At 36.0% G+C, this 13,374-nt stretch overlaps 1 protein-coding gene across 2 annotated transcripts in view; it reads left to right on the top strand.

Moving 5' to 3' along the window:
- Nucleotides 1-13,374, top strand: part of TBCK (TBC1 domain containing kinase) — an 88,470-nt gene that overhangs the window by 28,420 nt on the left and 46,676 nt on the right. For both annotated transcript variants that reach the window (XM_071431792.1, XM_071431791.1), the window contains 10 exons: nt 227-365; nt 1,818-1,917; nt 3,808-3,857; nt 4,196-4,325; nt 5,136-5,234; nt 6,351-6,413; nt 7,254-7,380; nt 7,945-7,995; nt 8,707-8,790; nt 11,003-11,088. In XM_071431792.1, the coding sequence (XP_071287893.1) occupies nt 227-365; nt 1,818-1,917; nt 3,808-3,857; nt 4,196-4,325; nt 5,136-5,234; nt 6,351-6,413; nt 7,254-7,380; nt 7,945-7,995; nt 8,707-8,790; nt 11,003-11,088 (929 nt within the window). The remainder of the gene's footprint in view (nt 1-226; nt 366-1,817; nt 1,918-3,807; nt 3,858-4,195; nt 4,326-5,135; nt 5,235-6,350; nt 6,414-7,253; nt 7,381-7,944; nt 7,996-8,706; nt 8,791-11,002; nt 11,089-13,374) is intronic.

Below are 13,374 nucleotides of genomic sequence, written 5' to 3' on the forward strand. Positions count from 1 at the left end.
TTCATGGCAAACTGCAGAAATATCTGCTTTTTTAATGACTGCTTTCCTTAAGTCTCCTTAAAGAGCACTTGCAAAGGAAAGATCACTTTTCCTCTAACTTCACATAAAGGTTATGCTCTTTCAAGCAGAATAATTTTTTTTTTCAGCAGTATGTGTTTAGAGTGTAGAAAGAACCACAAACTACCTAAAAGGCTGTAATTTATTTTTGTGTCATTTCTCCCAACAGATGAAGATAATGATTACCTAGCAGAAAGATCAGTTGAAGAGGTTTATTATCTCTGGTGTTTGGCTGGAGGAGACTTGGAAAAAGAACTTGTCAACAAGGAAATAATTCGATCAAAGCCACCTGTCTGCACACTTCCCAAGTAAGGGTGGAAAAGCACTTTAAAGGGATGGATGGATGGATGGATGGATGGATGGATGGATGGATGGATGGATGGATGGATGGATGGATGGAAAACACTAGTGATTGTGAGAGAGCATACTTAGTTTAACTAAGACCTGTACATGTGAAAACACTGAAAATGGCATTCTTGAACAGAAGGAAATTGTCACTTCCCCTCTTATCCAGTTTAAGGCATTATTTGAATGCCTTATATCTATTGTACCTTGTACCTATTGCTTTCTGAAATTTGACAAGGTGCTGGTGAAGTGGAAAATACTGTAATGGGAGTCCCTAAATTTTGCACATTTTTCAATAGTATAAAGTTCTACCAATAATGTCTCACTGTGCTTCAGGAGGATATTTGTAATCTAATTTAATAGGTTATGTAGCAAATTCTCACATTCTGAATTCCCTTTCACAGAGCAGCAGTACTGAATGGAGAAACCAACTAGCAGATTAGCTAGTTACTTTTTTTCCAAGATGCTTTGTTTTATTATTTAGAACTCTGCAACAGCATTTTAGTGATTGCTACTTTCATCTTACTGCTGCACATGTTGCAATTTTATGTAGAACATTATGATGTTTTAATCCTATGATCTGATCCTAATAGCATAATTAGGTGCCCATATATATTAATTTACTGTTCCTATGTTTAAAAACCAGATGAAGTGTGTGTACAAATGCAGTATCTTTTAAAAGAAAAATAGTGGAAATAGATTTAAGTGTTATTTTGGTATCAAAATTAGTGTGAGATTTTTGAGGTGTTGCTTATTTCTTTGCCCATAGGTGAATACAGATGCTTTTCAATTTTGAGGGACAAATATTTTCCACCATACTGTCTATCTTGAAGATGAGGAGTTAATTTCAAAAACGCAATCTATCTCTTAAGTGACACTGAGAATGCTAGGTTAAATTATGAAAATCCAGTTTCATGTGGCCTACTTTTAAAATATCATAATAATGGAAAATTTCTGTACACTCTATCTTGGATACATTTGTATCCTTAGATGGACTGCAACAGAAAAGGTCAGGCTTTCACTTGGGGTTTTTTGTCATGATGGGAACTGTCTTTCATATGATAATAATGTTTTATTTTTGCTTTTCTCAATAAATGACACCTCTGTTCTGTGTGAGAACAAGGAATAAAAGGGGTTATTAATCCCGTATCTCATAACTCTTTCTTTATGTGCAAAGCAAAGTTACAGAAAACCTGAAATGTGCCATTTTACAGAAGAAGCTGTCTGAATAAATTAAGTTTATTGTATTTTCCCTTGATAGCAGGTTTCATGCCATGCAGAGTCAATACAGTATGCTTCTAAGACCTAATACTTTGTTTTAAAGAGGAAACTTCTTGATGTAAGAGATTTTTTTCCTAGCTCAAGTCCTGTGTTATAAAGTGACGTGATTTTTTTTGTTGTTCTCATTTTTGAAGCTTTTTATTAGAAGATGGTGAGAGCTTTGGGCAAGGGCGAGATAGAAGTTCCCTCCTAGATGACACAACTGTGACTTTGTCTCTGTGCCAGCTCCGAAATGTAAGAGTGATACTGTGCATTCATTATTTTCTTCTCTGCAGTAACATTTGTTTAAAGGGAATATGTGACAGCATCTCCTACTGCTGTTTCTGCCAACGGAAGTGTCACTGATTCCAAGAGAACACTTCTTAGTGTCCAAGTCAGATTCTGGTTTGTGCAGTTAAATTGCTTTGCCTGCAAAAGCTTAGTAAATTTTATTTGTCTTCTGTCCTTCCCTTTCCTTTTTCTGTTACCTGCTTTGTTCCAGTGTAGTGCAAATTGTTCTGTACCACTTGGTATTCTCCACAATTGCTACAAACTATTTGCTCGGGGAATGTCTTCTGTATGCATTAATTACTGTCTGTCAATGGCTCACATTATCCAAAAGTAAACCAATTAATTTCAGTTTCAGCTCCTCTAAAGTTTTATACTTAACATTGGATACCAATTTTCTGCTAGTTGATTATTAATTTTTGGAATACATGGCATGAAATGGCTAGTTCAAAACATCTCTTCAAAGCATTTTGCAAAAATGCTGTAATGCAGTTCTCTTCCATCTTCATGGGAAAATCAGTACATGATAACTCATGATTTGGCTTGGTGTAATGATCAGTTACAAGATTTACTGTATCTATCACTGAAATGTTTTAATTGTTAACTTGTCTTTGTTCATGTAGAGCTTTATTGCTGTCAAATTGGGAAACTATGCTGCACTGTTTGCAGCTTGCTTTTTATAGTAGCAAATTCAATTCTGTCAGTTTTTTTCTTTGAAAAACCCTTTTCATAATACAGAGGTTAGGACAAAAAAGAAGGTGACTCCTAACTGCCACCTTAATATTGGAGGTAGTGTGTCAAACACTGTGTAAACACATTTCTTCAGTAGAACTTTGCACTGCTTCACACAAATGCATCAAGGCAGACCAAAGAACTTGGGTATTTTTGTCAGTAGATCAAGTGGGGCTTGCGAGGCAGGAGGGAGGTTAAAAATATGCAACATCTATTTTAAACATAATACACACTGCAGCTTCTGCTGTTGTTCTCACTAGAGGGCAGTTTTTAAAGGCTTCTTTTAAATGTTTTTATCTGAAATTTTGGATATTGCTGTGTACTTCTATAAGTGCAGCAGGAAATAATTACATACTGAAGTTTCATTTTGTGGAAGATGCAAGACTGAACCTTGCAACGTTGGTTGAAGTAAGTTTTTGAACTTGTGCAATTTTTCAGACACCTTTATAGAGCAGAGCATGATGCTTATAATCAAAAGAGGAGCAGTACTGGGTGAATGGAGAGTGAACTCTTCTGTCAGCCCCAAGAGGAGCAGGCTGTGTGCCGTGTGCCTGCAATGTTAAGGGCTGAACTGCAAGACAGAGCACTGCAGGGAACATGGCATTAAACATTAATCATGCACCATAAGATGTCTGAAAACTTCAGTCAAAAATCCAGCCCATGTTTGTCTGTCACTTTTGCTGAGTGTATTTCCTAAAAGGAATTCAAGTTTGCATAACTCCTGACCTGATAAGAACTATATAAGCAAGTTGTGCAGTTGCTTTGCAGCTACTTGGATAGGAAGACCATGAAGAAAAATGAGGAAACAAAGAGGAACTATGTAATACTATTGATCTATTAATCCATGGTGCTTATAAACTATTTTTTGTGGGGCCATAGGTTTATGGATATCTTTAGGCAGGAGGACTTCCATCAACTCCAAAAGCCTGTATTAGCAAAAGGTTTTATTCTTGAAGGCTGAATGCTTCATTGCCAGCAAAGGATTGAGCTAATGTTTAGGTCTCAAGGCAAGTTACTGAATTTGACAAATGAATTGCTATTTAATAGTTTTTGTATTCCACTAAGATTTCCACTTGAATTCTGAGCAGCATTCTGATACCAAATTATTTTTCTTCCTCCTTTCAGAGACTGAAGGATGTTGGTGGAGAAGCATTTTATCCACTGCTTGAGGATGAGTAAGTATTTGTGCAAATTGGTACATCTGTAACACACTGAATTTTGAGTTATTAGTTTTATTTTTGTGGCACACTGCACAGCTAGACATAACTGCCTCCCAAAAGCAAAACTAACATGTCTTTGTTAGGCTCTGAAAGCCAAGAGCTGATAAACATGCACTTCAGACCCTGATACCAAACTGAGGATCTTAGCCTCTATCTTGGAAATCGATTGTTTGTTTTGAATATTCAAAATTACTCGTTTATTCTTGTTTCTGACTAAGAAATGCTTCATGCAGTACTAATTATTTTCAGTGATTGTGTTTTCTTGCTGTTCATTGTTACCCTTTTATTTCCAGCCAGCCAGCTTTACCTCATTCCAACAGTAGCAACGAGCTCTCTGCAGCTGCTACCCTTCCTCTGATCATCCGGGAGAGGGACACAGAGTACCAGCTAAACAGAATTGTCCTGTTTGACAGGCTGTTGAAGGTATGGAGTCCTTGTGATGCCGGATAATTGGATTTGGTCTGTTAATTGGAAGATTTTGAAAGACCAAGTAATTGTAAAAGGAAGCAGAGGTACAAGAGACCACAGTAGGAGAAGGGGAAGAAAAAAACCCTTCAGAAGTGTAAGAAGATTGAAAATAAAAATAGAACAAATTCTTCTCAGTACTGGTGAATATAAACATAGATTTTAAAGTAGCCACATGGAAATAGAGCTGCTGCTAATACTGGTTATTTACTGATGAAAATAATTTTACATCCTTTATTTTATAACAGATTAAACTATTATAGGTATAAATATGCCTGTAACATTTCTGCATTACCAAGCTGTAAAGTATTTGAAGACATGGCAGTGCCATGTTATAAATGTGAGATTTATACTGGGTAAAGGAATAGCAGCCCCTAATTTACATATATGCAGAGATTATTCTCGTTTAAGAATGAGAGAGCTGATGCACATTATCAGGCATAAACTAGAAATGTTTAATAAAACCAAGGTGGATACATATTATGAAAAGAAAGATATAATGAAGAAAAAAATTGATAGTACAAATTTGGATTAGTAGATCTATCCAGTATATACCAAAGCACATGAATGCATTTATGAGAAAGAGCAGACATTTTAACTTCAAACAGTAGTCCTTCATTCAAGCCTTCTAGTTAGGGATTAAATTCATTTTTTGTGTAACTTGTATTCACTGTTTTCATTTGGGGAAAGACTGTTTCTGTTTTGAAATTTGAATTGTTTCAGTTACATGATAACTTTTTTTTTTTGGTTAATCTCTTCTCTTTGAAGGCCTACCCATACAAGAAAAACCAAATTTGGAAAGAAGCCAGGATTGACATTCCTCCCCTTCTGAGAGGCATAACTTGGGCTGCCTTGTTGGGTGTTGAGGTAAGGGTGTTTGGAGAAGTTCCAGTACTGACTGGCGATGGAGTGCATTAGGAATGGGGTCAAGGAAGCTGGAATGGGTTTAAAGATCTGGCAGGTAGGTTGCTGGAATTTTAAACAAAATGAGTCATGAAATCATGCAAATAAAGATGATGTTCTGACAAACTTGCATCTTTTCTGTAAGGTTATTTGATTTCAGAAAGCATATGTGAACTTGACTGCCTTTAATTTTGATTCTTATTTTCAGTGGAAAATAGTACCCTGACATTTGGTAGTTAACTGGGGTTTTTTGTTTTGATTTTTAAAATTTTGACAAATATTGGCAATCCTTCTGCTCCAGTCAGCAGAAAAACACACATGAAATGTGTTTTTCTCACCTACCAATCAATACACTTCCCTAATACACTTCCCCAATACACTTCTTTGTTATATATTCAATCAATACACTTCCCAGAAAGAATGGAGAATAAATCAATCAAATACAGTCCTCTGGGACAATGGAATGTCCCAGAAAAGAGGGCTTCTCACAGAGTTGCTGGACTACCCAGCTTTTGGATTTACCTTGCTTGCAATCCTGCAGCAGCAGATCATAAAGATTCTTAGAGATAACACATCCTAGGTTATTCAGGAGATTTAGCTTAGGATGTGGTCTTTTGAGTACCATATAATCAACAAAAAAGCTGGAAAGATGAAGAAAAACCACTGGTCAGGCTTGTAGCCTGAGTCTTAGGAAATGAGTCAATTCTCATGCTTCAGCAACTTGCCATCTGTACACTATGGGTGTTTTCCTGTCCCATAACATTAAAATGGACTTGTTAATAGAATAGAGAGCACCTCTTGACTTGAAAATGGGAAACTACAAAGTGCATAGCTTTCTACATAAACAACTGGAAATCACTGAAGATCATGCTGAGGAGATCTATAGGAAGGTCTGTATGTCTTGAGTTAGTAATGGAATAAAGATGGTTTTTTTGAACTTAAGCTGTCAGAATCTTCTGTTCTTCTGCTAACTAAAGTTCCTACAAAAACAGTCAACTTCTCATATCACCATGTACATTGTCATGTGCACTTATGTTGGCAAGGGCTTTCTAAATTCAAATGTTCTTCTTCCACATTTAGGGTGCCATAGAAGCAAAATATGATGCCATTGATAAAGACACACCGATTCCTACAGACAGACAAGTAAGATTTACAGTCTTACCAAATATTGTCACTTAAAGATCCTTCCCACCCATCTCTTGCCTGTTACAGCATTTGTGGTGGATAACAACATTATGGCTCCCCTTGCCCTCCAGCCTTACACTATAGCAAAAATCTCACAAACAGATCAGCACAATTACTTTCACTCAACTTACAACATGGGGAACCTGAAATCCTTTTTTACTTTATAATCACTGTTTCTGTAGCAGCAGCAGTGTAGTGAACGGTATTAATGGTTTATTGTTAAAAATCCTGGGTTTACCAAATGCTTGTTGTGCCTGTTGGACCTTGTAGCAATAATGCTGAGGTCCTGTAATGTGAGCTATACTTCACAGAAATGGGGGTTTGAGCAATTTTGTTCTCCAAGAAGAGAATGTTCTCAAATGTTCTCTTACCAGACATAAAAAGACATTTCAAACAACTGTTCCTTTCAGCTGGGTGAAGAAATATTTTCCATCCAATTGTTTGCAACATTGAGAACTCTGATTTGGTTACCTTTTAAAGCAAAGCAGTATTACCACCTAAAATGAGTCCAGAAGTAAAATAATCCTGTAACTGTCATCTTTTTCTGCCTTTTTCAAGGGCTAGAACCCTTTAAAAAATATAAGTGCAGAAAAGGAGGAAAAAAAATCTCTATTTTTAAACTTTGGTGTATTAGGTTCCCTGTCAGTTTTGGTTTTGAGAGTGATGGAGGAAGCAGATCATGTATAATGGTGGTCTGACCTACATATTTTGGCTGACTTCTACCTCTAGTGTTGCAAGATTGCTGTAGTGCTGCCCCACTCATCCCAATTTCTCTTTGTGTGCTTGGCTGTGGTGCAGATTGAAGTTGATATTCCTCGTTGCCATCAGTATGATGAACTGCTGTCATCACCAGAGGGTCATGCAAAGTTCAGACGTGTATTGAAGGCCTGGGTTGTTTCCCATCCTAATTTGGTGTACTGGCAAGGTGAGTTTGACTGGTTGGCAAGGGTGGATAATTGAATGGAAAGCTTTGATTGACTTAAAAGTACCTCCTGCTTTTCACCCCCACAATATAAGCCTTTTTTTGGATGCTTTCCTTTCTGTTTTCTTTGAAGAATGAATCTGTGCATTATTGCAAATTTAAATCCTAGTAACTTATATTTAATTTTAAATAAGAAATTGCCCCACTCTGTTATATATTCAGTCTTCATAAGTTTCAGTCACTGTGTTTTAAAAAGAAAAGTCTGTTGCTTGCTATTAAGCTCTTGCAAGATAATACTGCAAAAGTTACTGAGTTCTTGGAACAGTAATTGGCATTTCTTGGATGCCTTGGCAGAACAATCAATTTGGCATTATAGCTGAACAATTTGAAATCCTTGCTGTTTTCATGCATATATTTCACAGTTGTTCTCACCATTACTTGTGAAGGCCTGATAATGCAGAATCAGTATCTAGTGTGCAAATTTTCATTAGAAATTAATGTCTTTATCTTGTGCATTAAAATAAATGAGCTCTTGGTGCTGTTTTTTCATGGCTCTTCTCTCTTTAGGTCTTGACTCTCTTTGTGCACCCTTTCTGTACTTGAATTTCAACAATGAAGGTGAGTACATTTTTCAGCAGTGAGCAAAGAAAAGCACAGTCTCTCATCTGTATCTACGTGCAGACAGATGTGTGAATCCACTTAGAGATGGAAAGTTTCTGTATCTACAAAAGAATTTTAAAGCTCTTGTTGCCACGGGTGAAAAGAAATGGAGTTTTGAAAACTGAATGTGGTGTACTGCTCTTCAAGCAGGGTTTCAAGTATTGTTTATTGCCAAGTGCAATAATGATATATTTTAAAAAGCACAAGTAATCTTAAGTAGAAAAAGGAAGAAATGCTACTGTAGCACTTGTGTTTTTAAGTGAAGGTATAGTTCAGCCTTGCTTAAGGTGAATGTATTAATTGGTAACCTAAGTGTTAAACTGTCAGACCAGCTTTGTTCAGAAAAATTTATGGTAGTTTTAAATGCCTGATTCAGATCAGCTTTAGATATCTGACCATTAGCTTCTTAGAATGTGATTTGTTCATAACAGGTGTAGTCCAAGCTTTTATTGTCTTGTACTTGGCTTTCTTTATATAGATCTCTGTGTGGGAAAAGTAGTTTCTTAGGACAATGACTCCTATTATACTTACTGTGCATACAATCATTTTTGTGTACAGATTGATTCAAGTATTTATGCTTATTATCTGGTTAATAATGAACTTTTAAGGTGTAATTAAATTCTGCCTCTGTCATTGCATCTGTTTTTGTTTTTTTTTTAATTCTTTCAGCTCTGGCATATGCCTGCATGTCTGCTTTTATTCCAAAGTATTTGTATAACTTCTTTCTGAAGGATAATTCTCATGTTATTCAAGGTAAGTCGGTCCCTTTATTTGGTGTAGTTCTAAGAGAAGTAAAATTGTTTCTGGATATGTAAATACACTTTTTCAAGGGGTTGCAAAATTGGGATGCAGTTAACATCATGTAACACTGCAAGAAAATTTGGAACAAAGTAAGCGGTTAAGGATTCAGACAGGAGAAAAAATCAAGAAGTGCACATGCACAAAAGTGTTCTGTGTAATATCCAGGGTAAGAGTCAGTCCATCCTGGTAAATAGTGGTAAAAAGTGGTAAATAGTCTTTCTAGTATTACATTGTAAAGGCTTATCCTTCAGTTAAGAGGAACTGCTGAACAATAGGGGAAAATTAGGAGGAACAGTACAAACTAGGGGTTCTTCAGAAAATGAAAGTTATGGTATTCAGGAAAATAGGTATTCAAGGGGAGTTTCTTATTGAGCAGATGATGTTATTCAGGAGGAGGAGTTGGAAAACCCTGAGGAATAATGTTCCATAGTTCAGCCTTCAACAAGTACATAGGTAACTTAGATGAATTAAAACAATAGCTAGGAATGGCTGTTCTAATTGAAAAGTAATTTTAAATTTCATGGAAACATGAAAAAGGAACTGTCTCCACCTAGAAAGTCATCTTGGCACAGTCTGTGTTGGGAAGATAATTTGTCTTTCAGACAGTCTTTAAAAAACAAAAGAAGCTGTTTCAAAAGCCATTAGTAATCAAAAGAAACAGGTGGTAATTAATGTTTTTAATTGCAAGCAGTTATGAATGTTTATTGAATACTGAGTATCACCATGACTTGCTGTCCTTGTATTTCTTTTAAATAAATTCTTTTGTATATTTCTCATGAAACTTGTCAGCTTTAAAGTGTCTGTCATTTTTGTCTTCAAGGAAGGTAATTAAAAACTGATCAACAAAACTTTAAAAGCATTTACATATTGGATAATTGGGAGAGAGCTAATATAAGGAGAGAATGCCAGGGTTAGGAGAGTTTATGTATGGAAGACAATGGGTAAGAGATGTTATGAACTGAATAAAAAAATAGGAAAATTTATTCCAGAAAATATGTTTGCACCCTTTTGTCTGTAAAGAAAGATTGCTTGCAGTAAAGATCTAAAGATGAAAAGAGTAAATATGTTCCTCTGAAGACAACTACTTCAGACTTCAAGATTAATAGCTTGGTAAAGACTTTTCTCAAGAGCTTATAGTGTTCCATAAAATAATGCTTTTGCTCTCTAGGGTTTCTGGATGTTATTCCTAAGGAGCTTTGCAAAAAATGTATCAGCTAAAGTTAGAAATACAGGTTGGTAGGGTTCTATGAATCAAAGTAGTGTAGATATTCCTGAGTTCCTGTTCTGCATCTGGCATCATCAAAACTCAAGAAAGTTGGACCTTTCAGGGTTCTTTCAGTATTCTAATTAATCCTTTCTAGGGTTATATATTAAAGCACAATGTATAAATAAAGGTATAAAGGAAGATGCTTTTTAAGATAGAGGAAAGGGTTAAGAATGTGTCATTTAGCTACCCACTGCAATTTTAGCTGCTGTGTGTCCTCTGTGTAGATAGAAACTGTGTGGAGCATTGAGATGCCAGCACGTTCTGGAAACAGAGTTTGCATTCTCTGTCTGTTGCTCCCCGGTTCTTTAGCTGTCCACGCCCTAATTGCTCTGTTCTTGGGAACATGGAGGAAAAGGAATTACCATCTGTTACAAAATTGCAATTATTGCCTCTTCAGCTTTCTTCTAACAGAGTGTGTGACAGTGTGGACAAAACTGGGAGAGGGGCAGAGCAGAGAGAAATCTGTCCCTGTCCTGTGTTCTGCTGTCTGCTTCTCTTCCAATTAAAAGCAAGTGTTGTTTAGACAACTTAATGAAATTGTACCCATCAACCTAATAGGTCAGGCTGAAGATGTAATAAATTTTATCTTTTATAGTGTGTATTTCTCCTTGCTGGTTACTAAACAGTCTTTAACTTTGCATGTCAAGCATACATCACAACCTAAGTGTGTGCCAAGTTAAACCATTGTTAAAAATCCAAATTGAGAAGTACTAAAGAAGAAAAATTAAATATTTCATCCTCTGTACTGAATGTAATGGTAACAAGCAGTACAGCAGTGGTATTCACTTGCTATTTTATTGTAGGTTTGAAATGAGTGGCTTTCCTACAGCTCTGTTGTGAGCTAGCAGCATGTGATGATTTGTGGTTTTGACAACAGTCTTGGATTTGTCATTTCAGAGTACCTGACAGTGTTTTCCCAGATGATTGCATTCCATGATCCAGAGCTGAGTAACCACCTCAATGAAATTGGGTTCATTCCTGATGTAAGTGCTAAGGATCCTTTTAAGTATTATCCAGAGGAAATAAAAAATGGATAATGAGGGAAACTGGTATGAGATGCCTTTCCAAACTGCTTCAGTAGCACTTTGACAAAAGTGAAACTTCCATATTAATAGATCTTCCTGAATATGCTGATAAAATGGTAAAGTTTTGATTGTTATTTTACATGCTTTAGTTCTTTCTGTTCTGATGAGATGGTAAATACAATAAAAATACTACTAGCCAGTTATTATAACTTAGATTCATTTTGAAAGGTATATACAGATCTATTTTTGGAAATATGGGTTAATATACAAAAAATTAGTGTACTCATAAAGTGCTAATAGCAAAATTACTGCAGCTAATTGAATGCTGTTGATTAGCACAAATGACACATTATTTTGCAAATTATAGAAAAAGTCCATGATCATCAATCTTGTAGATATTTCAGACCTTGGAAAATGTTAAGCAGCCATTTGCTGGAGTGTGTCTCAAATGTGGGACAAGTGCATAACATAGACTCGAGTTTTATGCTTCCATTGGAAAAAAATCTCTTAGATGGAGGAAAATGAAAACTGAAAACACAGCTACAAAATAGTAGAGAGGATGGGCTTTGTTGGAAAAAGCAAAACCAGGCCTTCTTTAGAGCCTCACTTCTAGCTATCACTGTAAATTGTAAAGCTTTCCTCCTTTTTTTTAGAGAGGTGTGTATAGTAAAGAAAGCCAAAATAAAAATGTTTGTTTGCCTACAAATACTGATGTTTCTGAAAAGTAGATTTAGGCAAAGCCGTAGGCATAACGTTAATTAATATAGTCTATATCATTCTGTATTTGGCATTTAGAATTATTACCAGTTGATCATAAGAACAGATGATGATTGAGAGGTCAAAATGAAGAAGATAACTGAACTCAGGAGATGTTGATGTAGAAATGCAAATTTCATAAGTAAGAAATTTGTATGCATTGCTTCTATAAGCAATACAAAGTTTAGCTTAAAAGAAAAGCCTCATGCTTATTAGGAAATATTTTAAGTTGGAGCAGCAAGATCAAGCCTCTGAAAGTCCTTTGTTTTACAAAGGATTAAAGAATTTGTGGGTGTTTGGGACTGGCAGATACTCTTTATCACTGTTTATTAATATTGTAATAGAAAAGAAAGTGTATCTTTTCATTTGTAGAGGAGGTTTTTAATCTAATAATATTGTTTGACTGATACAAATTTAGGAGATACAGTGGTTAAAATGAGCAGAAGACAAAGCCAGTATATTGCCTTATAAAGAGAGGAGTTTGAGAAAGCCACATGTATTTCAAATGACACACATCTGAAGAGGACAGGTGGGAGGAAGATGAAAGGAAAGTGAGGAGGAGGAGGAGTATTCATCTATAGAAAGCCTAAATATTTGGGTAGATGAAGTGCAAGGGTTAACAGCAATATTTAACATTCCTGAGGGAGGATCAATTTTGCAGCATCACTGTATAAATGCATTTGATGCTTATTTTTTAAAGGCTGCAGATGACCAAAACAATTCTCCTGTGTATTTAGTCCAGGATGCTAATTCCCACTAAGGAGTTAGAGATGTAATTTCCCTGACCACCTTACAGGTCCTTGTGTGGGCTACTAATCTACACTAGGGCTCTGTAGCAGCCCATCTTGGGTCTTACCTGTATGTCAGCAGCTCCTTGTGTCTGCCTATATAGTTATAATTCTCCACTGAAGACTTCCAAGGTACAAGTCAGATGGAATAGGTTGAAATGACATGTTTTGCTATATTTTAGTTTCTGTTGTGCTAGTCATTGGACCGTACATAGTTATACATGGGCCTTGTCTCTAAATCTGATAATCTATAGATGATTAGGTAATATAGTAAACAATTGCAAAAGAGGAATATTTTTTAAAACTCTTGCATTGAATAAAAATGCAGGTTCTAAAATTAACACTAACCTGTGAAGAGAGTTTATCCTTTCTGAATTATCTGTCAGGGTTTGGGGTTTTTTATTAAGTAAAAGTTGTTCTGCCTTTTAGATTAGTCAGAGAGGTGATTTTCTGTGACTGTAACAAGGCAGCATAGGATCCATCAAGGTGAAGGATATGCAGTGTAGTAATGAGATCTGAACCAGAGTTTCGTGCTTGAGTACTAATCCTATCAAAGTAAATCCTGATTAATCTTTCATCATTGAAAGGCAGGCTCTGCTGCAGGGAAGATTGGGTTCCTGGCACCCCCTTCTCATTTGCTTCAGGTCACGTAGCTCTCAGAATATTGAACACTGCTGAAGCTTGAGTCCTGGGGAATATT

Source organism: Agelaius tricolor, unplaced genomic scaffold (genome assembly GCF_023055355.1).
Source record: "Agelaius tricolor isolate 1412-34295 unplaced genomic scaffold, bAgeTri1.0.p SCAF_8, whole genome shotgun sequence".
NCBI classification, from domain to species: domain Eukaryota; kingdom Metazoa; phylum Chordata; class Aves; order Passeriformes; family Icteridae; genus Agelaius; species Agelaius tricolor.